General features: G+C 48.1%; 2 protein-coding genes across 4 annotated transcripts; both read right to left on the bottom strand.

Annotated features, from left to right (window-relative positions):
* Nucleotides 1-492: 492 nt before the first annotated feature.
* Nucleotides 493-13,413, bottom strand: fbxo42 (F-box protein 42). Its single transcript, XM_007907229.2, has 10 exons — nucleotides 13,214-13,413; nucleotides 10,938-11,193; nucleotides 10,388-10,504; nucleotides 9,665-9,799; nucleotides 9,216-9,369; nucleotides 8,599-8,709; nucleotides 6,533-6,629; nucleotides 5,956-6,012; nucleotides 5,293-5,409; nucleotides 493-4,763 (listed from the first exon to the last, which is right to left on the bottom strand). The coding sequence occupies exons 2-10, from the start codon at nucleotides 11,182-11,184 to the stop codon at nucleotides 3,633-3,635; spliced, it is 2,166 nt and encodes a 721-aa protein (XP_007905420.1). The 5' UTR covers nucleotides 11,185-11,193; nucleotides 13,214-13,413; the 3' UTR covers nucleotides 493-3,632.
* Nucleotides 13,414-15,711: 2,298 nt separating this feature from the next.
* On the bottom strand, nucleotides 15,712-25,378 carry ddi2 (DNA-damage inducible protein 2). 3 transcript variants are annotated; one of them, XM_007907234.2, is made up of 10 exons: nucleotides 25,213-25,378; nucleotides 23,330-23,468; nucleotides 22,415-22,678; nucleotides 22,074-22,200; nucleotides 21,630-21,757; nucleotides 21,415-21,543; nucleotides 20,803-20,906; nucleotides 20,354-20,543; nucleotides 19,752-19,811; nucleotides 18,340-18,394 (listed from the first exon to the last, which is right to left on the bottom strand). In XM_007907234.2, exons 1-9 carry the CDS (start codon nucleotides 25,348-25,350, stop codon nucleotides 19,795-19,797), a joined length of 1,236 nt encoding a protein of 411 aa, XP_007905425.1. In that variant the 5' UTR covers nucleotides 25,351-25,378; the 3' UTR covers nucleotides 18,340-18,394; nucleotides 19,752-19,794. The 3 variants fall into 3 exon arrangements, with proteins under 3 accessions (XP_007905422.2, XP_007905425.1, XP_007905424.1); XM_007907233.2 differs by lacking the exon at nucleotides 18,340-18,394 and adding an exon at nucleotides 18,653-18,714; XM_007907231.2 differs by lacking the exon at nucleotides 19,752-19,811 and having other exon boundaries at nucleotides 15,712-18,714.
* Between the last annotated feature and the right edge of the window lie 719 nt (nucleotides 25,379-26,097).

The raw sequence follows: 26,097 nt of genomic DNA, 5'->3' as shown, positions 1-26,097 counted from the left end.
AAAAACAGTCTTGTAAATCAGGCCATACCACAGTCAAATAGCTACTGCACAACTGTTACAGTAAGAGTATAACACAGGTCAGGTACTCATAAGTTGGGTATTGGCAGGAGGGTAAACTGGAGGCAGATCTGAATGATCAAGTTTTGTGGATGAAAGATTTGCATAGGATTCAACTTCATTGCTATTTCTTGAATCTTAATAGGATTAGGAAAGAGGATGATACGAGTAGCACGACAGACATGGTTTGTTTAGGAAGGAGGAAAATCACTCAAATATAAAATATACCTGGACCATAAAGTTTCATAAACCATAATGGGGGTCAAACGTGCAATGTTTCTTATCAGGATTGCTTAATCGGGGAAATTTCAGGACTCCCAATGGAAACTAGACTGTACAAGACACAGAAGTCCACTCTGATCGGGTCCATTCCCAGACGTTCGCTGCGTCTTCTAAACGGGGATTAAGGAATCCATTCAGAAAAACAGTACGTTAGCTCCCCCGAGTGTGAATTCAAACCAAGGCATGGGAAGGTTAACCTGATATGCATCCATTTACAAAGAGCCTTGGTCGGAGCACTTCAAAAATGAGCTTTTCATTTGCTACATTTACTCAATTTTATTTAGAGTCTGATGAAACGATGCATGTTTTTATTTTATTTTTTTTTAAAAATGACACATGAAGGAAGCTCATCTTGTGTTAGTTAAAACACGTAGAGAATGGGAGCAAAGCAACATACACTTAAATGCAATGAGAAAGACCAACACTTGCCCGGCTCTACCATTTCATTATAAAGCGACTGAAACCTGCGCGCCCTCAATCACTGCTACCGCCTTCAGCACAAGTGTTAAGCTCGGTGCCAATATACAGGGTGTTCACAAATTTTTATTTTCTGTTGCAGGTGAGTGGAGTGGAACAATGTCTGATACCAGTAACTTCCTCCTCACTCCATCCAAGTTAAGGAAGACGTGGCAGTGAACATGGCGATGGATTATTTTCCATGAAAATGATTGCGCTCTCACACACAACCCCACCCCCTCCCCCCACACACCCCAATCCTCTGTTCGTCTAAATACAGTTACTTGCACTGAATACAATTAAGCACTTCTAAATAAAGTTACATCATTCTTCCATGTTTCAATTGTTGGTCATTGCACTGTAGAGAAAAAACGCATGGGGGCGCAGGGGTAACGGGACTTTGTGAACAACCTGTAGACACAAACTGCAGCTCAACCTTTCACCGGCAAATACATTCAACACTGTGCAGCCCTCCGGTTAATTGTCAGCACTTTAAAATGTCTGAACCCCATTCTGTACGGATCCTGGTAGCTTGACTAAAAACAAATTACATTAGCATGAAATCAGCTGCGGAGGATTATTGTAAGATGCAATGCAGTATAAAGGCATAATTAGCAGATTTCAAACCTCTCACACACACACACACAAGTGTGAACTTTTATCAGCCGCCAATGTGCGCTCAGCTCTATTCCACGTGCGCGCCCAGGGCTGGAAGTATTTAGGATTTTGGAATTTCCACCCAAACCTCACATGGCTGCTTTACGACAGATTTGGCAGCTCAGTTCTCAATAGGGTCCATTGTAGGCTCCAGTGAGTTTGGATTTGACTGCTCTACAAGTCTCATTGCACAGACTTATTCATGTCCCTTATCAGATAGTCTATTTATTGCATAAATTGCTCCATTTCCTAGGTTTTGCACTCAGGTGAAAATCCAGCACAGAGGAAATGGAAGAGAAACCGAAGATCAGTAGAAAAACATCACCTGTATATTGCTGAATTAGTGAGAACCTCCGCTAGGAAGCTTTGCTCATCAACGGCCACTTTCTGTCGCGCTCAGGATTCTTGGCGATGACCTTAAATTTATTGGCAGCAAAGTTTTCTTTTAAAAGACGGAACAAGTTCTCAAAACAAAAATAAAGTAAAGCAGTGTTAAAAATGTACTTGCTATTTTAAAAAAAAGTAACATTCTGTTCAACTGGACGCCCAGATAGAGTAAGCGAGCGAGAGAGGGCTTTGCTTGCCATCAGTGCGTACATATATAGCTGCTTGACAAGAGAAACTAGATCAAATAAAACTCCTCTGACTTGTCTGCGCTAAGGCAGCTGATCTCAATTAGAGTAGAAGTACAGATATTATACAATTGTTTTTCGTGACCCTAGGCTACAGACGGGGAGGGGGAAAGGGGGAAAAGAGAAACGAGCCAGGCTCTCCAGACATCACAGCTGGCAAATGTTTCTTTGTGTTTAATTTTCAATGAGAATAGGGTTGGCGATAGCCATGACACTCTCTAAATTTGAATATCAGGTCAACAAGCCCTGTCTAGGTTCACGCTTGAAGGAACATTGGCCGTTTGTGCAGCGGGAACTACAGGAATGCCAGGAACCTCCACCAGCTCCGCTCACTGACCTCAGGTGGTGGTGGTGGGGTGGGGGGAGAGAGAGAAATTTGGCACAAATAAAAAAAGAACGCTAAGTCTGAAAATTCCTTGCCACTAAAAATATCTGGGTTAATGGGATGTGCGAGGCACTCGATTATACCAAAGGCAGCTGCACCAACCACTGCCCAGTAATCATAAAATACTGTATATAAAGCATCAGCATCAGAATGAAAGTGGGACCAGCTTCAGACCAGAGACTATAGATATAATGTTTCTTGTAATGAGAGATAACCAAGAGTTTCTGTACTACAGCAACACTCCGCCTCACTATGCCGTTTTAGCCATAAGGGTGATTTGTGGTCAAGGCTGACATCTCAAGTGTCAGTCTTTGAGGTAACAGAACAAAGCTATCAGGAAACACCACATTCCTTCTGCTTATGGAAAAGATGATAGATATTGTCACCTCAGCCTAAACCCTACAGCTCCAGTGCAACAAGGGTTAGTGCTGACCCGCAGTGATCCCACAGTATAACAAAGTCATCACAGCTCCACCGATCATCACAAGCCTACACTTCTCTTATACACCAGCATTTGCGCAATTCACTCTTAAATCAATTAGTGTACGTTTAACTTCGAAACTCCTACACCATACCTTTCTGTCACTGACTGAACCACGTGTGAATGGAATTGCCTTGAGAGTCGTTAAGCAATCTTTTGTCCTTTTCTAGATATCAACTGGCTGACCTGGGAAGAATGTCGACTTGAACGCAAGCCAACGATCGAGGGGGCCATCTCACTGAAGCACGGACTGCTCTACAACCAATCCAAACAATGTAAACTCCTGCCCGCCAGCTGTGCCCTGCCTGGCCCGGCCTGTACCAGTTCCGTGCCAAGATCTCGCCCAAACTTGCTAACCAGCTGGATTGCCACCAAGAAGTACTGCAACTGGTGGAACCAGCCGCAGTCATTTCCTCAGCATTGAAGGCAGAAGCCAGAGTATCGATCACAGCGTGAATTAAATGAAGACACACAAATCCAAACGTGGAATGAAAAACACTGGAACTGGATCGAAATGATTTTTTTTTTGTGCGCGCATGTGCACGTACGTTTGCGTTTTAAAAGCAAACTTAATCCATTTGCGGAATAGTTTTTACAGATAATCGTATTTTTTTTTGTTTGAATTCACAGCTTATGGTGCGGTGCGCCTCAGGTAGAGTGAAACACCCCTCGAGGCAGTGCATTATCTCTTAGCGCGCACAAAATACAACGCGTTGGTTTTTGGATAGTACTTCACATTCTGTTTCTTGTCCATCAAGCCCCCGAATATGATCAGCTCACCCCGGCCTTGCACCACCGTGTGGAGGCTGGTTTCCGGTGGGCCGACGACAGAGCCACTGTTGAATATTTTCCAACTGACTCTTCCCTTTTCCTTTGCGTCCTTGATGTCCAGGACGTACATTTGCATCGGTTTGCAGTTCATGCTCTGGTACAGAGGCTTCCCTACGTTCAGGGACTGAGGTGGGTGGTGGCCTAAACGGCGTGCAATTGGCGGCAAAGAATGTCCGTCTCCCTGGGAAGGCGCAGAGCGTGACGGTGGGTCCGTGCTGTTGGAACTCTGACCTGGCAACACAGGCGAAGAAGCTGGGCTGGGGCTTCCTTGTTGTGGAGCTGGCGTTGAACCTTGTGGCAAAAAAGCCTTGACGGCTTCGAGACCTCTCCGCAGAGCTCCTGGAGAGACAGGGCCGGGAGCAGCACTGGCTATGTCAGGTGGAGTGTGGATCCCATTGGTCTGTTCGGGAGGGTTCCCAACATTGATACCAGTTCCTGGACTTGTTGCAATGCCCTCCTCTCCGTGGCTACTGCTGGAGGAGGGTTTGGAGTCCCAGGTTACACAGTCCTGAGCTCTGTATGGATCTAGTCCTGAATCGCCTTTCTGTTCCATTAGTTCTCTTTGCCTAGTGCCTGTCGGAAGTCCTCCAACTGAGCCTCTGAGATCATAAGGCTCCACCACAGCCGGTGTGATAGGGGATCCGGGCTGTACAGGACTGTCCAAGCTGCCAGCCAACGACCCTGGTGACAAGGTACCTCCATTCAGAACAGGTGAGCTGTCCCCTCTGGCTGGGGAGAGACTGCCTTCCCGAGACCCTGACATGGGTGGCCTGTGTGTCCTGGGCCGGAGGGTGCCCCAGCGCCCGTTCACACACGGAACCTCATCCGTGCTCCTCACCGGGGACTGAGAACGGTGTTCCCTCATTTCGGCGCCAAGGGTGGGAGGCGTGGCACTGATGGGAGATGGGCGGGAATGCAAGCTGGGACTGAGGGGAGCACGGCCACTGGGTGCCTGGCTGAACACCACCACACACTGGCCAACCTGCAGAGTGATGAGAGAGAGGGAGAAAAAAAATCAACTGGATTTTGCATATTTAAAAATAATCTCTGGAACAAAACAATATCAAGTTCAAAGTGTTTGGAGACGTTATCCTGCACATAATAGGGGTAAGAAATAAAGTTTTCAGGTTTGCTTTGCTTTCACATCAAATCTGTTATGAAATGACAAATGTTTCAACCCAATACGCCACATATGGCTCTCCTAGAACCTCCTTGGTCTGCACCTGAAAGGACCTTATTGCTACACCTAATGCCATGACTGCCGTGTTTCGCCCACAAAACACAACCAATGCTCCTTACAGTAGATTCTGTGAAGCGCTTTGAGATGTCTCAATGATGTGATAAGGAGCTGTATCAAATGCGAGGATTATTATACAATATTATTATTATTGAGCAAAGTCAAGTTTGGCACAAACCCCAGTTGTAAACACCTTTCATTTAAAAAAAATGTCTCGACCTCTAAATATATAGAAAAGGGGCAACTGTTAAGAGTCCGGATTGTGAAGCCTTACCCTGCAGGCTGGATGGCACCACAGCTCAGGGGCTCCATGTTCCTCATTCTCCACCTTTAGCTGTTGCCAAGTCCACGGAGACACTCTCATGTGCAGCAGCCAGGCATCCTTAAACAGCTGCACAGGGACAGCAATTAACTGGTTATTGCACAAGCACAGCACAAAGAGATCTCTCCACAGCTCAGGACTAGTCCGAAAGAATCAGCAGAAGGTTAGAAGGAATTTCTCCACATAGCCTTGCTCAGTTTAGCCTAGTCTGTAGTATTCTCACTGGTGGGTCAGAAACCTTGTGTCAGGACTTGAGCTCACAGTCAAGGCCAGTGCAGTATTGAGGGAGCACTGCATTGTCCAAGAAGGTAATCTTAAAGTGAGACATTAACAATCCTGTGACAATAATCAAAGAGAGGAGGGAGTTTATTGTCCTGACCAATAACCTCCAAATTGTTCATTCACTCCATAGCTATTTTTGCACCTTGCTGTGCGCAAAATGATTACAATATTTGCCTATAAAATGTACTCACTTCACCTTAGAAACCTAGCAAGTTAAAGCACTGAAGAAGGCCATTTGGCCCAGTGCGTCTGTGCTGGTTCTTTTGATATGGCAAGGAAACCATTATAAAAATGTACAACTTTTTCTTACAGAAAGGAACTGCAGATACTCACTGCATTCGGTCCTCCACAGCCACCGAGGATTAGAATTGTTTCATGATCAATAATAATCTGAAATTAAAAGAAAATAAATTGGACATGAATTCCCCAATATCCTCCGGGCATACCCTCAGCTCCTGACACTGGTCTGATTGCTTTCACTCTTCACTTGTTCTTCTCAACCAATGGTTGCCGAGTTTTCTGCCACTAAGTCTTCTCTGACCTTTGATAAACATCAAACTCCCCTTCTTCTCACCCTACTCAGTGATGCTCATTGTCTTTGTAAAGCGCTTTCCCCGACTTTCATTTCAAGCGAAAGCTGCAATAGAAGCAGTGCAGTGGCTGATGGAGAGAATACTTGGCAGCACTATGTTTCAATACTCCAGCAGACCCACTTGTTTTCACTGTGAGTAGTTTCCCACGAATATCAATGTTAACCTGCATTTCAAGTCTGTATTCCGAAAGCCAGTCAAGGAAAGCAGCATCAACTGAACAGCTCAACAGGAGCGCAAATGTTATGGGTGATTTAGCTAAGGGGTTAATTGTCTCACCTGGAACTGGGGTTTAGTTAGCAAGAGGTTAACTGTCTCACCTGGGATTGGCCTCCCCTGGGGTGGGGCACGATACCCGACGTGGTTGGTTTGGACCAGGCCCACTGCTCCAGGTCCAGGGTCCACACCTCATTGCTCCTGGATGGAAGACCAACAGCGCACATCAGGGAGGAACAAGCAACATGTCCATGATAATTGGTAATGTAAGATGGTACTCAGACGTCAGACCTCATAAAACGCAAGCATTGAATGCACCAGAATAGATACTCGAAGGGCCTAATTGGCTAAGGTAAATCAGGAAGGATCAGAGCAACACAGGAATAGAGCAATAATAAACCAAACAAAAGGAAATGGCCAAGGAACGAAACTGGATCAGTGATAATGGAAAAGGATTTGACAAATGACTGAACAAAACAGAGTCTCCCCTGGAGGGATGGCATGCCGTGGATTTTAAAACTCACTTTGTCATTTCTGGTGATGCAGATATTCCAGAGGATGGAATACTCAATTGGAGCATAAACGGCAACTAAATCCTTGTCAGGGAATCTGATCAAAAGGAAGGGATCTGAGGCTCAAATACCTTCCCCACATTATGAATTGAGATGCTAGACCCTATATAATTGCAGCTGAGACACCACCTTGGTTCAGTTCAACGTTGGGGATTGGGAAAAAGGCTCCAATGCAGGAAAGGGCACCTATTTAGGATTTAAAACTATCCTTCCAAACCAAACATTCTCCTGCAGTGAGGCCCATTGTACATCAGAGCAACCTACTGTACCTGGGCTCAACAGTAATCTTCATTCCAGTTACCCTCAATACCATTTATGCTGCCAGTTTAGTTTCCCTTCCCAACATCACAGCTAAACACAATTTTCATTCTCACCTCTCCCACGTTTGGGAGAAGTGTGCTTGTTTTTAAAATGACAATCTAGTGCAATCAGTCTGGAGACTGCCAGAGGCCTCGTTTTTCTAAGACAAAAAAGAAGGCGGGGACACTTTAGCACAAATCAAAAGGTTCAATTGCTGCTGTGTAGTGTAGTTAGCAAGGGCAAATTGCTTCCTTCCATTGTCTGGATCAGATAACACTTCATTTTAACAACCACTGATGTGTTCATCTTCAAAGAGGATTTAGATCAGATCAAAAGAGAGTTCCACTTCAATGTTGCGGTTCTGGAGAACAAAAGCCCTTTGCAAAAAAAAGCCTCTAATGTTTTTAGGCAAACTCTGGGCACTGATCACTGCAGCAAATACACAGAAATTGCGTAGGCATCATGATGCTGTCAAGATGTTTGGACATACAGAAAGCTACCATTGGAACATTTTTGGATAAAATAATAATAATAATCCTTGCATTTGATACAGACATTTCACATCAGGAAGAAAGACTTGGTGATACAAAGGATATATTTGCACCACTATTAAAACACAGGCTCAGTGTTAAACTGTGTTACGACCCACTTCTGGAGCGAGAGAGCAGACCCAGATTAAGATCTGCAGTCTGCTAGTAGGAGCAGCTGGGAGACTGAGAAACAGCACTCCTTCAAAAAAAATACAGAAAATGCAGCATTGTCAAAGAACAAACACAAAAGTAGATGTTTAACTGAAAATCTAACAAACTTGAAAAGCAGCACACCTAACAAATCACAAACTGTTTGCCCTGGCTAGAAACATACAGGTTTGCCTTTGTAATTCCCCACATGGCAACTTTCGATGGTCCCATATGCCTTAGGTAAAGCTCCCAGCAGAGCCTGAGAACCTTTCCAGGTAGGGGTGGTGGTGCGGATGGTGGAAGAAAAGGTAGTTGCTCAGTAGCTCTTTGTACTGGCATAAGAGCAGAACCATAGCAGAAACCTTGGAGCTGATCATTAGTTGAACCTATTCAGTCAGAGTTGTACACACACCACAAAATCCAAACGATTTGGGATGAGGAGCCGTAAAGTAAACTAAAAACGAGGAAACAACATGATCCTGAATGGTGGATTGGGCAGGTGGGGGAGAGCGGTGGTGGCTTTAATTCAGTGGCACATTAAAAATCAGCACTTAAAAAGCACTCAAGATATAATACATACTTTTTTTAAAAAACAACATTTAAGATCTGAATACATACATCTGCCGAGAACCTAAAGACCCTCCAAATACAATCATTTGATCTCCTATGACAGATGACGAATGGCCAGCCATTGGAGGGGGGCCATGAGTTGTCACGATACAGTTCCACCTTTAAAGAGAAAAAACATAGTTTTGTTGAGGTTAATTACCATATAGAGCAATAGAAAAGCTAATTAAAAACTGATTTAGCCACTAGTACAATGTTTATCTGACCTTGTAAATTTCCCAATTTCATTCTCATTTCAAACCCAGTTGAAACTCCATTTACAAGAGCATTCCCCAAACCAACACTGCTGCTTCTCAGTGGATGTGCCGGTTGCTGCTGAATGTACTCACCCGGGCCTTCTTTGTCTCAAGCGACTCCATTCAGCCCCGAGGGATTCCGGAATGGAGATGATAGGAGTCTAAGATTGATTGACAGCGGACTCCAGCCATCCACAAGCCGCTGGAGTTGGGCTGTCAATCAGTGAGGGGGCGGAGGAACGGGGAAGAACAAGGGAGGGAATATCGCGATTGATTGACAGCTGAGCCGCTTGTGAACGGGTGGAGTGCCACAAATGGCTGCAGGCCGTGAATCACCTGAGCGCCATATGTAAGGCGGAGAAGCACTTTTACCAGTTTTTAGATGGTGAGTAGGTGTGGATCTCATCAAAGAACCGCTCGGGCTGATGCAGTGGGTAGGGACTTGGTCTGGTCCAGCCTCCAAACAACACCAGAAGGTCCTTGTAAACAACTAATGTAGCCCCAGCTTTTGGAGAAGGGTATGAACCTACAAGAAAAAATAGAAATCACTAAGATTAGTTACTGCGCTTACACCCACCCCCCCCCCACCCACAAGGCAGGGATGGGAGGAGAAATCGGCAAGGCCTGCAGCACAAACCCTCAATATCACTATGGAGCAATAGTACTGCTACTGACTGATGTTGACTGGGTCAGTGACACAGTCTTGCAGCTTGTTAAGCAAGTCATGAATTTCTAATTTTCACAATAATCTCGATAATCGTGAGTCTGTGAGTGAGTGAGTGACGGTCACTTTTGTGTTTTGTTTTTGTTACAGCACCCACCTGATGCCAGGGGTCTGATCCATTCTTTGCTGTTGAGATCAAGCCGCCAGAGGTCATTGAACGCTGCATTACAGCTACTTTGAGTGCAACCCCCAAAGACATACATTGACTGGTTGGCATCGTAGTAACATGCACCTGGAAATAAAAACAGCACCGTGAGCAACGGAGAAAAGAACATCTTTGGTTCAGGTTCGGGGGGGTGGGGGCCGAGTCAAAATCCAAATCGTATAAACGCCCACAAAATACAGTCAATCACTTTACAATATATTCTGAGAAGCGATTTGATTTGAGACGCTTCAATGACATGATGAGGCGCTAAATCAATTGCACGGATTATTATTGCCTGTACTTTAGGTGGGCGTTAAGGAATCCCATGGTCAAGAGGCAGATTGAATCTCAGTTTAACGCCTCCTTTGAGGGAATGCAAAGCAACGTTCCTCCCACAACTACACTGGAATGTCAGTCTAGTCTATAAGGTCAGAGGCATCAAAATTAGTAGAGTAAAGCAGAATGCTTAGCTTTATTCTCCAATAAACAAATAGTACTGATCCTGACAATAAAAGTTTTGTGTAGAATTACAAACTGGGGTTTTCTGCTGCGCTACAGTATACTGGTTATAATTAATACAATATTGTTGTGAATAGAGAAATACAGTAGTTGCTTTAATAAAAACAGTCTTACGTAATTTATCATGAGACAATGACATCAGAAAAGATTACTCACTATGAGAGAAGCGCTGTGTTATTGGAGTTCCTGGATAAGGATATGTCCGACTCTCCCACTGAATATTTCCTTCCTGAACAGCTTTTATAAACCCATGGTAACACTGGTGAGCCACTCCTGGGGAAAGAACATAAGACTCTGGTTTAAAAATCCTTCTGCTTCCTTTTCCTTCTAACCTGTGGGTTAACACAGTCAAACCACTTTCAATCCTAGGACTGAAATGCATGCTACCATGAGCCCAATGAGCTTCTTACAGTGACTTAGCACAAATCAGGAGCCCAGTGAGGTAGGGAGAAAAAAAATCCTACATCCCTCTGCTCCCTGGTGCTGGGTGGAGAGTCATTTCAGCAGGGTTCAACGTGAACTGAACGGCCATTTAATTACTGAGGGCAAACACACTCAATGAATTAAATAACAACTGACAAAGACTCTCAGTAGCAAATGAATATGAGGGAAGTCCAGACTCTCAGAACCAATTTAACCCAAAGAGCACAAATTGCTCAGCACAATTAAACCAACATCTTGTAACTCTAGAGTTCCAGTCTCTCACCTTTAATGAGCCTGTACCACTGTTTACAAACGAGAGCAGCTGTTTTGTGCTCCTGGTAAGGGGACAGGAACGACAAGATGTATTCCAACACCTCCTCAGGCAACTCGGACATCGAACGGTTATGCCTCAACTCCTCGACCTCCACTTCAATGTGAGGCTCTTCGTCCTGCTCCATGGGACCGTCCAGCACTTCTTCAGTGTCCATGGCAATGAAACTGTCATCCTCACTGTCTGATGAGCTGGCCATCTCATGCCACTGCACATTACAAACGTGGGAAACATTTTAAAAAAATTCAACATTCATGTCAATATTGAATGCACACAGAGAGAACTTTCATCTTATAGTGCATCACATCCAAAATGTCTCAAAGTACTCTTCCGCTAGTTATTGTGAAGTGGTTGTTTTTTTGCAGACAAATAGGGCAGCACCAAACAATGTCTGACTAGCAGCCATGAGGTGAATAATCAATTTAATCTAGAAGATTGTTGGCTAGGACACTGAAGTGCAGATTCCTGACCTCCAAAGTAACCACGCGAGAGCCAACAAAAGAACATCCGAGTCGGTGAACACATCAAGTTACCATATATAGGCGTGGACACGCTTAAATGTTTAAAGAGTCAACGGCCATCACAGAGAACAAGAACAGTTTGTGAATCTAGAAACAATAGAGAACTTTGCAGATTTCAAGGACCCTTTGGGGTGGAAGTATCCCGGGATGCTTTGCAGGTGCGTCCAGCAATATAAAATGGGATTGAGTTTTGCACCGCGGTGGATGATACCAGGTTACATAGACTGAAACATTACTGTTCAACCTTCACCCCGGGAAGGTGATCACTCAGCCAGAGTCAATATCACTGCTAATAATAATAATAATCCTTCCATTTGATATAGCGCTTGTCACGTCTTCGAGACGTCTCAAAGGGCTTCACAGAAGAGACCGTACAGTGAATTGACTGAATATTAGCGGGAAAAGGTGCGTGATTCCGCTTTGTGTGGCTGGCAACTGGGGGGGGGGGGCAAAAATAAAGCAGGTACAAGGAACAGGGTTATTGTAAGAGTCCCAGGTTTTCCCCCAGTTACGGCATTACGGTCTACATTCAATTTACCACCTCCGCCACCCTCCCCACCCCACGGCAGGCAGCCCCCCTCCGCCACCCTCCCCACCCCACGGCAGGCAGCCCCCCTCCGCCACCCTCCCCGCCCCACGGCAGGCAGCCCCCCTCCGCCACCCTCCCCACCCCACGGCAGGCAGCCCCCCTCCGCCACCCTCCCCACCCCACGGCAGGCAGCCCCCCTCCGCCACCCTCCCCGCCCCACGGCAGGCAGCCCCCCTCCGCCACCCTCCCCACCCCACGGCAGGCAGCCCCCCTCCGCCACCCTCCCCACCCCACGGCTGGCAGCCCCCCTCCGCCACCCTCCCCACCCCACGGCAGACAGCCCCCCTCCGCCACCCTCCCCACCCCACGGCAGGCAGCCCCCCTCCGCCACCCTCCCCACCCCACGGCAGGCAGCCCCCCTCCCCACCCCACCCCAGGCAGCCCCCCCCACCCCTCCCTCCCACCAGCAGCTGGTGCCCTCCAGGGGCCGTTTCAGCCTCTCGCTTGCACAGGGCTCGGCCTTTCGACCGCTCCGCAGCCTCCGCCTCCCTCAGCGGACGTTCCAGTACCCACCTCAAGAGCTTCCTCTTTGACCATTGCCTTCGAACATCCTCCCCATTGCCCATTGCGCCCCCCACCCCCCAACCCCCCACTCCCCTCCAACTCACCACCTCCACCACCACCACCACACCCCGCAACACCCACCCCCTCTCGGTTGCTCTCTACCCCCTCCCTTGACCCCAAACCCGGGCTGGGGTGCAAACTGCCGACTGTCCAGCGGGGTCGGGAAGGTCCTCCTGACCTGAAAAGGCGCGGAGTCCCATGCAATCTGCTGCCGGACAATGACATTGCGGGGAGACCGGGGCCCCCCCTGAAGCCGACAAACCCCTCACATTGCCGGGGAGGGAGGAGCCCAGGGAGCTCAGGCCGCTCGGGGTCTCCCGACTCCGGGAGAGGAAGGGGCGCAGCACAAAGGGGGGGGAGACACCCCCACCGTGAGACCCGGGGCCTCGCACAGTCACCGCCCGCCACCTCCTCCTCCTCCTCAGAGAGCCGCCCTCCCTCTCCCGGCCTCCCTCCCCTCCCCCCCCGGGGCCGGCGAGGCTTCTACCCGAGGCGCCGGGGAGGGGTGGTGGGGGGGTTGGGGGGTCGCGGCCTAAGCTGCGGCTCTCACTCACCGGCCTGGCGTCGCCTCCAGCTCCCGCCCCGCCCCCGCCGGCTCAACCGCGCGCCGAAAGGCCGCTCCTCGTGGCGGTTCTCGGTGTCTCCGTGTGGGCCGCCGCGCTGTCCCCTCTCTCCCGTTCCCTCTCTCGCTCTCTCTCTCTCTCACCCACTGGGCGCCGCCGCCGCCGCCATCTTCCTCCAGAGCCCACAGCGCAGCCGCGACGGCACGCGCTCGCTCACTCACGCACGCACGCACGCCTCACGCCGCGTCGGAGCGTCACGCGCCCAACGTAATAGCGTCACACACACACACAGGCGGGTTGGGCGGGTTCACGCCCGATTGGGCGGGTTTACTGCTGCTTTGGTTAATGAGGGGCGGGTGGGGGTGGGGGGGAAGGCTTTCATTTTGTTTTAATAATTTTTAAATTTAAACCTTCCAGACGTCCTCCCACACACTTTAAAGGCCTTTTTCAAAATGCACTGTAAGCCGAAATCGGCCCCTGTGCTGCTATCCCTGGCGAGGCAAAGCCCCATAACATTGGGCTACTTTTGGTGCCACTTTGGGCTGCAGAGCCCCTGCTTCACTTTACTTAATATAACTTACTTTGTGATTCATATCATGTTTTAGTGTTGTGTTTTAAATTCCTGGCACACCCTGCCCGCACCCGGGCGCCTGGCGACCCCCGAGAGCCGCGCACCCGGTCAAACAGATGTAGCGTTTAAAATCCCTTGCGTTTGTGATCCGAATCGGATTAGGATTGCTCTCTTGTAACCGCCGCAATGCCCCCCCCCCCCGCCGCGCGCCCCCCCCCCCCGCGCGCCTCGCTCGCAGGCTGAGGGTCAATGCTCCGCCGCTGTTCAGCACTCCGAGACCTGTAAGAGGTGCCCTATAAACGCAAGACGTTGAGTCTCGTCTCAGAGTAAGTGTGTTTGAGCCCCCACCCCGAGCTCAGTCTAAACTGACAGATCAACCAATGCAAGTTTACGTTTAATGTATATATTGGCACCCGGAGGAGGTCACGTTGGTGGGACGCCATGCAGTGCTGAGGGGGGGGGGGGCCCAGTGCTGCACTGCATTCTCACAGGCGCCGTCCTTCAGATGTTGACAATGACACCAGGAGAAACTCTCCTTTTTTCCCTTCCTAGCATTGAAGTACACGGGAAAGCTGTCGAAACGGTGCGGCAAGTACCAGCCCCGGTCGTGCGGTATCACAACAATAATAATAATAATAATAATAATCCTTTCCATTTGATGTAGCACCTTATCATACTGTCCAGACGTCTGGCAGAAGTGCGACGCACGGACCGAGGAAGCTTGCCGATTTGAATCCCAGCGTGTTTAAATTTGCTGACCTCAGCTAAGGCTGCAATGGGATGGATCAATTAGCCCTGGAATTCTCTGGGTAAGTAACAATAATAATAATTATTATTATTATTATTCTGTGGGTAAGCCAAGGGAGGCTCAAATCAGCATTCACTCGTGATTCTGGTCTCTCTTTAGCGCCCCCTAGTGCTATACATGTATGTTGCAGCTGGCTGAGGAGAGCTCTGCTTTGCCTCATCTCAAAGGCACAGATGGGACAATGGTCACTTGGATGAAAAACACTAAAAAGCAACTATTATTCGTGCAACTACCTCCGATCATGAGGCTGAGGACTGGGGCACAGGCATGCGTCAATGGGGAGTGTGTGTGGGGGGGGGGGTTAAAAAATAATTGAAAAATAACTTTTCAGTAGGTTTCAGTAACAAAGAGACTTGAGAAGTTAGGGCTGTTTTCACTACTTGCTTAGCGTCCCAGAGCACTTGACAGTGGCAGAGCATGACCCTGAGCCGGGAAGAGGAAGTCTTCCAGTTTTGGGACCCAGTGGCTGAAAGCTCGACCATCGATAGTAGAACAGAGGGCACAAGGGACGCAGAAAAGGTCGGAGCCACTCGAGCAGAGGTAGCTGGTAGTGGGTTGCGGGGTAAAGCAAGTCGGAGAGGTCGGGAGGTGCAAGGGCATGAAGGGATTTGAAAACAAGTGTGAGAATCTTGAAACTGATCCGTTCAGCAAGAGGGAGCCGATAGAGACTGGCTAGAACTGATGCAATGGGGGTAAGTTTAGTGCCGTTAGATCTGAGGTTAGAGGCCTTTAATATTATAACATTTCTTGCTAATAATCAGAGAGGAAGTAGAAGAAACATATTATTTAGAAAAAAGGCAGAATGAGGGAAAGGTATTCAAAGAGAGAAAGTTAAGAGAGAAACTCTGCAGAGAGAGACTCAGAGAGTGAGAAAAAGAGTGAAGGTGCTAATACACTGTTTTAGGCGAAGTTTTGGGTTTGCACAGTAGCAGGTTTGTATTTTCCTGATTACCCATTATTCAGTCTCCATATCCATAAAGGGCCAGTCCCAAATAGTTCAGATATTGGGCTCTTTTCTGTACTCTTAAGCATGGTGATGGGTTTCCGTATGTGACAGATGAGTTAACTTGTCTTAAACCGTCCACCAGACAAAACCAAAACCATGCTTGGCGATTTTTCTTTTTTTTATTTGGTTTAAAAAAAGAGAAAAACAAAGACCAGATATCCCATCAAGCGGCTGTTCATAATCACGCACCAGAAAGGACAAACGCCTTCAAAACAATCCTCGCCAACTCTGAATACCGAATGTGTCTCGATAGGTTTGCTGAGAGATTTACGAGAAGAAGATCCAACATTTTGGTGATAAACTCCCGATGAAGGATATTAAGGATGGACCTTCCCACATCTTCTCAAGCTTATGCCAAACGCACGAACAAACCCAAAATCTAAAGGATAAAACCTGACTCAGCACAAATAATAATAGTGTAGCTCATTTTCCAAGTGTTCAAACGGGCTATGTATTTTTGCTATCCTTTTAAAAACAAGTGGTTTTAATTACTGTTACAGATTGTATGTAGTTGGTGGTGGGACAAATGGAGACAAACGGTTGTCGGATAAGTTTAAAATTTTCTGAGTGGAATAATTACTGTAGAGTGGCACCTCCAGCACAATGGTACTTCATCACAAGCAGTTTGTTGGTGACTAATGACAACAGTACAGACAGTAAGTTCCAAACAGATGCAAAGGTGATGGGTTCTGACTTGAGCGTGGAACATGATCAGATGTAGAATTGAAGACCTGAAATCAGTCTTAAGGAGGTGGTCTTAAAATTTAGTGTTGTGCAGAATTTTGGAAATTTCTTAAACTGAAGTTAAAAATCAGGCTTTCCACACAGCATGTTTCAACTGGCTTCCAAATTATTAACAACAGTAATAATCCTTGCATTTGATATAGCACCTTATCACGTCGTTGAGAGGTCTCGCAGCACTTCACAGCGATATACTGTAAAAGTGAATTGACTAAGATTGAATTTGAGGGTTTGCCAAAATTCCACACAATCTTAAACTTTGAGACCAGGCTACATAAGACCACATCTTTAAAAATAACAGTTTCACTTGTGTCCACCGATTCCTATTAACCAGCTTCAGACAGGAACCACAATCTGTCTGGCTAGAAGCAGCAGAAGAGCTAACTCTGTGTCGCCATCAGACCGCTCAAGGGCCTCGATGGCTTCTTGCTCAGTAAATCCTGATCTTCTTATTTGTTCAATATTAGCAGCTGGGAAAATCGGCAGTGAAGGAATTGTGGGCCCTCGGTCAAGAGGGCTGCTCTCCCTGCAATATGTATTGGGCTCATCCACGTTTGCTTCCATGGTCCTTTCCCAAGGCATCCTAGCTGCTGAAATCTCCGAGGAGCACAGTGCAATATCAGGCACCTGCAGCTCTGCAGCAGTGTGCTGAGAAATCTGGCCGTCATTATTATCTGTTGCAGACGCAGGCGTACGCACCACATCTCCCGAACCAATCTTTGGAGATGTTGGTTGGTTTTCTGGAATCCCCTTGGCTGGGGGGACGTCCGCTTGCTTGGTCATGTTCTCGGACACAAGCACAGAAGGTGGCACAGCCTCGTGCTCAGCTTCTCGTGTCAAAATCTCCTGGGCCACATCTTGGGCATCTTGCCTGACCTCCGAGACGACTTGTGGAGCTGGGCGATCGGAACACTCCATATCTTCATCCCTTTTTTCAGAAGGATCTTGCTCTGCCACTTCCATCACTTCAATGTGCTGCTCTGCACTGTGACACATCTCGCTTGCTGTGCCACCATCAGTCAGCGATTCTTCACATGCTTCCATCGGCTGAACACGCTCTCCCTGACTGACAGCTTCTGGCCGGCAGATGATCCCCTCAGCGGCTGATACATTGAAGTCAGCTTCATGACATTTGGAGACTAATTGCTGATGCAACTCGATCAAAGCAGCTACAGGTGAGAGAGAGGAATCATTTGGATCACAGTCTGGTGCCAATGGGGTACCTTGTTGAGAGGGAGGTTTCATATCTGTGGACAAATGGGCATCAACATGCATTTCATCACTACTCTGAGCAGCTTCTCCTTTGTGACTTCTGCTGCTAACCTCACCAGAATTATTTGCTGCCGAACTGGAGCTGTTCTTCAAGAATGTTTCCTCAAATTCCATCCGTAGAGTATTGTCCTGATCTGAATCCATGACTCTTCCTTCTTTTGGGTCACTGCTGTCCATCTCTGTAGCTGTGTCGCTCTCCTCCGCTTGTTGGTCAGTGGCACTCACCTCCATTACAGCGTCAAAGCACTCAGCCGTTCTACTTGAATTTCCAGTAGACGTTCGTTCACAAACTGCAGTTTTCTCACAGCAGCTATTCAGATCTCTCTCGTGTATTTCAAGGTCCATTACCAATGGCTCAGTCGCCTCTTCAAGAAGGTCGCCATCAGCACCCTTGTCAGAGTCAACATGCTCTTGCAAATGGTGATCATTGGAGGAGCAGTCACCCAGAGTCAATTGAGGCGAGGCGGTTTGGCTTGATTTAGTGGGATCAGGATATGGCTGAGCGTCTGAAGAAATATCCTCAATTTGTCTCATTGGTGCTGCCTCCAAATCACAACCTTCTTCACCTGGAGATTCCAGCTGAGGCTTTGCTCTGACACTCGGAACAGAACAATCTCTCGTTTCCTTGCCAAACTCACGCGGATGTGTTATATCAGGCAAGAAAGATTTTGGCACAGACGTTTCATCAGTATCTGTATTCAGCTGTCTTGAGGGGTTTTGTGAGCTGCTGCGTAGGGTTTCTGGGTGTGGTGTATGCTTTCCTCTTAACGTTGCCTGAGAAGGAACAGACAGATGATCAGGAGACGGCAGAGCCAACAGATGGTCAGAAAGACACTGTGAAGGTCCCGGCAGGAGCTGATTTTCTGCCTGTGTTTCTGCACACTCAGGCATCTGAAGGTCTTCTCTTCTTCTAAAATCAGATTCATTCTGTTTTGGTAAAGGAAGGCTAGCAGGGACGGAAACGGAATGGTCCAACTGACTTTGACTATAAGGGGCTTGAAATTCACCAGTTCCCGTCGTGGGAAGAGGGAGATTAGGATGAGGTGTCAGTAATGAAGGGGTTTCCAATGAGGTAGTTTTGCCATTTTCGTTTCCTACAAATAAAACGGATAGAAAAGAAATAATTTGCCAAATGCCACGTACACACAAATGTTCCAATTTATGGGCAAAACAAACTACAAGTCTCAAACATCAATCGCTCTATTCCTTGGTTTCTATTTATTTTACACTTGTTGCTGGTTTGGCAGAATTAATTACATTCGCATTTTAATACTAATTCAATCTCAACAGTCTCGATTGCAAACCTTCAGGTGAATCTCACTACAGTTACAAGGCAGCTCAGATCTCAAAGAACTTATGTTTTTCAGTGCCTTGAAACAACCCTCATCATGCAGCCAGCTCAGCTCACCCTCTCTTTCATTCCAGCCATTAATTGACTGCTGTATAAAGAAATACATTCTGGGGTCTGCCCAGAAATTATCTTCCCAACCTTGAACCTCAGCCCAGATTAACGGCTAATATTATTTCCAGTTATCACCCGCCATTTGATTGAGTCGTTAATTTACGTCCCGTCTACCATGAGATTCAGGTACTGTTAAGGGACTCCCAACTCCATTGAGAAAAAATGTTGAGTTTTGCTCTGGGGTTAGCTTGGTTTATATTTACACTCCTCATTCAAATTCACATCCTAAATTCAAAACAATTATCTTATCTCAATTGCTGTCCCTGGGCACAGATTAGCTGCAAATCACTCATTTCTAAGTAAACTCATGCCGTAAAACACATCCAAGACATTTCTTGTAGGTGCCCTATAAATGTAAGTGGTTAATGTTGCAAATAATTCACTAGGCAAGTCATACAACAAGAAGTTCCATTTATATAGCCCCCTTCCCACAGTGTAACCTCCCGGAGGCCTTAACAGTGATGGAGCCAGACACTGAGCCAGGGGGGAGGTGACCGTGAAACATGATCAAAAAGGTCTTTAGGCAGGATTTGAAGGTGGGGAGGGAGGGGACAAGGTGGAGGGATTGAATGAGAGAGTTCCAGAGTTTCGGGGCGTACTGGCTGAAGGCATGGCCACCGATGGTGGAAATGTTGAGTCATATTACTTGAGTAAAAAAGCCTTTAATACCTGGACTGTGATCATCTTCAGCGTAGTACAAACACAACATGCATCAGTGATGCGGGGGTCCTGTTAGGATGAGAAAACAAACCACAACGCCAGACGTGATTAACAAACTCAAGCATGCAGCATGCATGTTAATACATCGTCATGAGGTAATGCAGTCACAATGCAGCCACACAGCTGGAGTCCAGATTCCATTAGCAATCCCAGGGTCTGCCAATGTCACAAGGTCGAACTTCCCTTTACAAAAGAGCAAGGCCAACAACTCTGGGTTTACTTCTGCTCTCACAATCTATCTCGATATCTCTCTTACATTTAGAAAATTAACACCCCTCAACAGCGTAAAGCTCTGGATTTTCCCTTTCAGTTTGGCTTGAAGTTCAGCTGTGCAAGTCTTTCCGCATATGTTAGAGCCATAGGTTTCTCCTGCTCTCCTCTGAGCCTCTCCAACCCTTCCGATATCCTCCTGAAGGTTAGTTGTTTGGGAGGAAAAAGGAGAACTAAGGGTTTATCCAGTAGATATATCTGCCCACATGGGTACCACGGGTTTGTAATGTCACTCTGGGAACCCATGCTACATTTTTGTAAAGAGAGATTTTGTGAATTACCCGATTCCTCTGAAGATCGCTGTAACGCTTCAGCGAGCTCCTGGTCTGCCATCTCCTCAGGACGGAGATCATCGCGTGGGATGCCATATGCCAGTCGCGCACACTCGGGGAGCTCCGCCTCAGGCAGAAACCGGGTCTCTGTTCCTGTTGTGCCAATCACCACCACATCCCGCTTCAGGTCAATGGAACACTGGCAACGCAGCAATCAAATAGAAGGCAACAGAAATTAACACACAGAAACAAATTCAAACCAAAAGATCCCGAGGGCTGAGATGATTCACCATCTTAGGCTTATTATCACTGCATTGAAATTGAAGACTGTGCAGAATTTCAAAAAATAATCTTAAATGTCCGCTTAATTGTAATGTACATAATTTAATAATGGGACAGATTCTCTTTGTAGGAGTGTGGCTGCTCCACTAACTAGAACTGGACACTCAGCCTCTTACCTGGTGTCTTTTTAGCATGTCTAGTCCAAGTAACATGTCCATTGGCTGGTCCTCCAGGATAGAGAAGGAGCATGGCAGGAAGTCACCTTCAATTTGCACCTGGGCTGTACAACACAAACACACCAACTGACCAAAATATCCATATATATATATATATATATACACACACACACACATCAACAATAAACAATAAAAAGATATTCCCATAACCTTTTCTTTCCATTAAGTCAAAAGCTGAAACTATGACTCCATGTTGGTCAGAATATACGGAAAACACATTCTCCCAGCCTGAGGACATTCCCTGTACCACCACTCTCTGGATTCTATCGGTCAGATAATTACATATGCAGTGCAAGATACTTCCTCTGATTCCCACTTTCTTCATTTTCAGTATCAGCCGTCCATGAGGAACTGTATCAAAGTCCTTACTGAAATCCCGATATATAATATCCACAGCCTTACCCTTATCAAGCTCTTTTATCGCACAGTCAAAGAAAACCAGTAAATTATTTTGGCAGGATCTCCCCTTCATGAACCCACATTGGCTATCTTTTATCTTTGTATTACTGTCTAGATGCTCCACGACAGTAATGATAAGTCATTCCTACTCACCCAGATGAACTCTGCCAATGATTTTTTGTGTGCCAACGCCTTTAGCGATGCCTGCCCACCGCCTGTCCACCAGTCGCATGATGTTGCACCTCTCAGCGCAGGCCTGGCTCATGATTGTCATCTGTGCTCCTGTGTCAGAGACAGTTCAAAGTTGTCAGACACATTTTGGCACATACTTCAACCAGTCGATTGTTGAACTGAATTAAAGTACCGACCTGAATCCACAAAGGCCTTGACTGGGTGGCCGTTGACTTTGCAGTTGATGTACAGCATCACTACTTGGCCAAAGCTCTCCGGCGATTCCTCCATTGCGATTGTCATGTTTTCCTCAATGTTCTGCTGCCTATTGTAAGACAGCAAATGTTACTACAACATCACAGACTGGCAAATCAGATTGCTAAATATATCATAATAATACTTGCATAAAGTATTACATGCAAGGACGATTATTATTATACATTATTATAGATCGATGTGCACTAACAAAGTGCATCAGAAAATGTATCAGTGGATTGAGCTTGGTCAGTGTAATGTATCAGCTGCGCATTTAGCACTAACCCAGCAAACCCTATGTTGAGAAAGTGCTCAACACGGAACACAGTACTGGGCTATTACTGTCACTGAAGGAAATTTGAAAACAAGCAGTGCATCTCGCGTACCTGATGTCTTCCTCAATCTTAGCCTGAGCCTCGAGGTCAAAGGGGTCAGCGTTTAGAAGTCTTATCCGCTCCTGCTCACGGCGGGCTCGCTCTGACTGTTGCTCGCGCAGCACTTTGGTGAACTTCTCTGTGGGTTCAAAGAACAGTCAGGACAAAATGACCCTGAACCGGCTGAACTAATAGAATCGTTGTACACTTACACAGACAGTAACAACCCTCACCGACCACCCTGTTGAATAAGAACGCCATACAATTGTGCAACCAATCTTGCAAACAATCATATAGTAATAAGGGAACTGTAAACCACATAGAGAGCAATTAAAACAACTGACAATATTTACCTAGGTCTCCACTCAGCAATGCTTCAGCAAGAGGAGGGTTACGCTCCTTGAGCAGGGACAGCTCATGTGGGTTTGCTAAAAGCATGTCCCTTAGTAATGTTGGGTTATTTTCCAATCCATGTTGGGTTGGAACAGGGGGCGGAGAGCTGGTAGCACTGGTGGAGGCTGGATTTGGCAGCTGCTGGACAGACGTTCCAGTGGGTGGTCTGCTTGGCACCGAAGCTCCAGGCACTGATATACTACTGAAGTCAATCCTGGGAAGTCCTGAAGAGGAAAATGAAACACAGAGGTCAAGAGGAGAACTGAACTAGCTGCACCAAGCATCAGATGATGTAGTGATGCCATAAATGGAGACAGGCCATTCATCCTGTTAAACTACTTTAGTAATGATGGCAGGATTTCATCCTCTTTTCCCCTTAGACAAAAATAACTTGCATTTTTATATTGCCTTCTGTGACAAAACAAATCCAAGCGCATTACAATAATTATTACCCCCCCCTTGCCCCCTCACACACACTCTCCCTACCCTCACCCCTTCTACCCACCCCAAAACATTATAGACAAACAAAACAACCATTTTATACACAGCAAGGTGTCGCAAACCGTCTTAAGATCAATGGGCAATTAATCTAGAAGATTGTTGGCTTCTCCAATTTTTGATACTGTATTTCGACAGCAATACTGTTTTTAAAAAAAACACAGCAGAGCCTGTTCGGGAGGAGAGAAGATCTCACCGTTGTGCCATTTTAGAGAGTTGATGGACCATAAAAGCCATGCGGAGGGGAAATGGTGGACCACAATGATGAAAGGTATTTCTTAAATGATCATTGTGTGTGTGGCAGGCATGGAGTTGATGCACAAGAAATATTTGATCCAAATCAAAAGTACCAGCTGCCCTTTTCTGGCATTTCTTACCCGATGCCCCGGGGAGCTGCAGGCCAGTCTGCACCTGTGGTCTATCCAATTGACGCAAGACAACCACATCACCATCCTTCAGTCCATACGCTTCCAGTGTCCGGCGATTGTCTGTCAGCGCATGCTCTGCAAATAATATCTAACACAGAAACAAAACGGAATGCCTTACTGACAGATTTTGATGGGGAATTCTTTCCCAACGATCCATGTATTAATTGGGCACAAACACAAATATACAACATTCACTGTCTTACCCTTATCAAGCTCCTTTGACACACAAAACCAAAGAAAGAAAACCAGTGAATTGGTTTGGCTGGATCTCCACTTCATAAACCCATACTGACTATCTTTTATCATTTGCTTACTGTCCAGATGCTCCACGATCTTATTTTTAATAAAAGTCTCCACAACTTTACCCACAATGGATGTCATACACACTTGTCTGTAGTTTCCTGCGTCACGTTTCTTGCCTTTTCAAAAAAAATAGGAGTAACATCTGCCTTTCCCCAGTATCTCTCCAGTATCCAGTGATGTCTGAAAGATTTGTGCCAGAGTTCCTGCAATTCCCTTCCTTAGTTCCTTAAGGATTCTCGGATGTAATTTATCCGGCCCTTGGGATTTGTTTACCGTAGGTTTGCACAGTTGTTCGGCATCTATGCTGGTAATGATATGTAGAGTGTGACAACTTGCCTGAGCAATACCACTGACAAATTAATCAGGAAGTGGCCTATTCATAGATTTATATTGCTGTGTAATTCTCTTTCACTTTCTACAACAATGCCTTCTTTCTCTTTACGCCCAACTCTAACTGCCCCATCCCGCTCTCAAAATTTATAATATATATATATATTACATAAACACTGTATATATATATACACACACGCGCACACGGATGGGCTCCATTACATATTACAGGGCTGCCCTTCCTTCTCTCTCTGGACTAGATGGGAGTGAGTGAGCGTATTTTTCCGCAGCCTGGCTCTGGGTGTGTCCCCAGGGCCCTGTTGTGGGGACTGGTGTGTGTGTGTGTGGGTGGGGGGGAAAACCTGTGTGTGTGGGGGAGGGGGAGGGGGAGGGAGGAGTGGGAGGGGGAGGGGGAGAGTGTGAGAGGGGGAGGGGGAGTGTGAGGGAGAGGGGGGTATGGGGGAGGGTGAGGAGGAGTGAGGGGGGAGTGTGAGGGGGGCTGAGGGGGGAGTGTGAGGGGGGGTGAGGGAGGAGTGTGAGGGGGGTGAGGGAGGAGTGTGAGGGGGAGGGGGAGTGTGAGGGGGTGAGGGGAGGGGGGAGTGTGAGGGGGAGTGTGAGGGGCAGTGTGAGGGGGAGTGTGAGGGGGAGTGTGAGGGGGGGGCAGTGTGAGGGGGGGGAGGGTGAGGGGCAGTGTGAGGGGGTGAGGGGAGTGTGAGGGGGGGGGCAGTGTGAGGGGAGTGTGAGGGGGGGGAGTGTGAGGGGGAGTGTGAGGGGCAGTGTGAGGGGGGAGTGAGGGGGGTGAGGGGAGGGGGAGTGTGAGGGGGAGTGTGAGGGGGGAGTGTGAGGGGGGGGAGTGTGAGGGGCAGTGTGAGGGGGGTGAGGGGGCAGTGTGAGGGGGGAGTGTGAGGGGGTGTGTGAGGGAGGGAGGGTGAGGGCAGTGTGAGGGGGGGGGGCAGTGTGAGGGGGGAGTGTGAGGGGGCAGTGTGAGGGGTGAGGGGGCAGTGTGAGGGAGGGAGGGTGAGGGGCAGTGTGAGGGGGGGGGCAGTGTGAGGGGGGGAGTGTGAGGGGGGAGGGGGAGTGTGAGGGGAGGGTGAGTGTGAGGGGGGAGGGTGAGGGGGAGTGAGGGGGGGAGTGTGAGGGGGAGTGTGAGGGGCAGTGTGAGGGGCAGTGTGAGGGGGGGAGTGTGAGGGGGGGTGTACCTGGCTCTCGGCCGCGGGGACGCCGCTCTCCAGCTCACACAGGGCCCGCAGCGTCTCGAGCTCCAGGCCGCCGTCCACCTGCAGAGTGAAGGTCAGCTCGCTCAGGTCCCGCCGCACACAGTACACGGTCAGGAACATGGCGGCGATGCTCTCCCTCCCTCCCTCCCTCCCGGTCTGTCTGTCTGTCTGTCTCCGGGGCCCGAGCTCCGCCTCACCGCGCGCCGCCAAGTCCGCGGCCGACAACGAGCCGCGCGCCGCACTGTCGCAAACACCCGCCACCGCTGTCGCAAAGAGAGCCCAACCCACGGGGGGGCTGCCGTAAAGCTGACCGGCCGTGCTCGGGCCACGTGACCCCCCCCCACGTGTCCCGCTCGTTGCCTTCACTCGGATCGATGGCCTTAAAACTTTGGCGCTGTTTTGTTTGTTCGTTCGTTCGTTTTCCGCTCGAGGGTCGACCCCCCCCTTCTCCCCCCACCCACCCCCCCCACCCACCGGTGACACCCCTCGCCTCTCGCACCGCGCTGCCCCGCACGGACGGGCGGACGGACGCACCGCCGTAAAAATGTCTGGCGGCGTCCCGCGGGCGGCCCCCGGGCCGAGGGATCCAGGGCAGGGCTCCGCGCCCCTCCCAGCCAGCACATCGCTCCGCCTCGTCGCCTCCCCTCGACCCACCCCCCCCCCCCCCCCGCACCCCCCACCCACCCCGTTCCCAACGCACCACCCGCCCTATCTCAGTCTTGAAACAGATAAGACCGTACGTGCACCACGGCCTTAGCGTGTATCCCCCCCCCACCCCCCCCGTCCTGGTCTAGCGTTGCACCGGTTAATAAGTCCTTGGAGAGGGCTTGTCCCGTCACCCAATGTTTTAGCCAGTAATCCTCAAGA

Source organism: Callorhinchus milii, unplaced genomic scaffold (assembly GCF_018977255.1).
Source record: "Callorhinchus milii isolate IMCB2004 unplaced genomic scaffold, IMCB_Cmil_1.0 Scaffold24, whole genome shotgun sequence".
Lineage (NCBI taxonomy): Eukaryota > Metazoa > Chordata > Chondrichthyes > Chimaeriformes > Callorhinchidae > Callorhinchus > Callorhinchus milii.
This window is presented reverse-complemented; position numbering and strand designations above follow the sequence as displayed.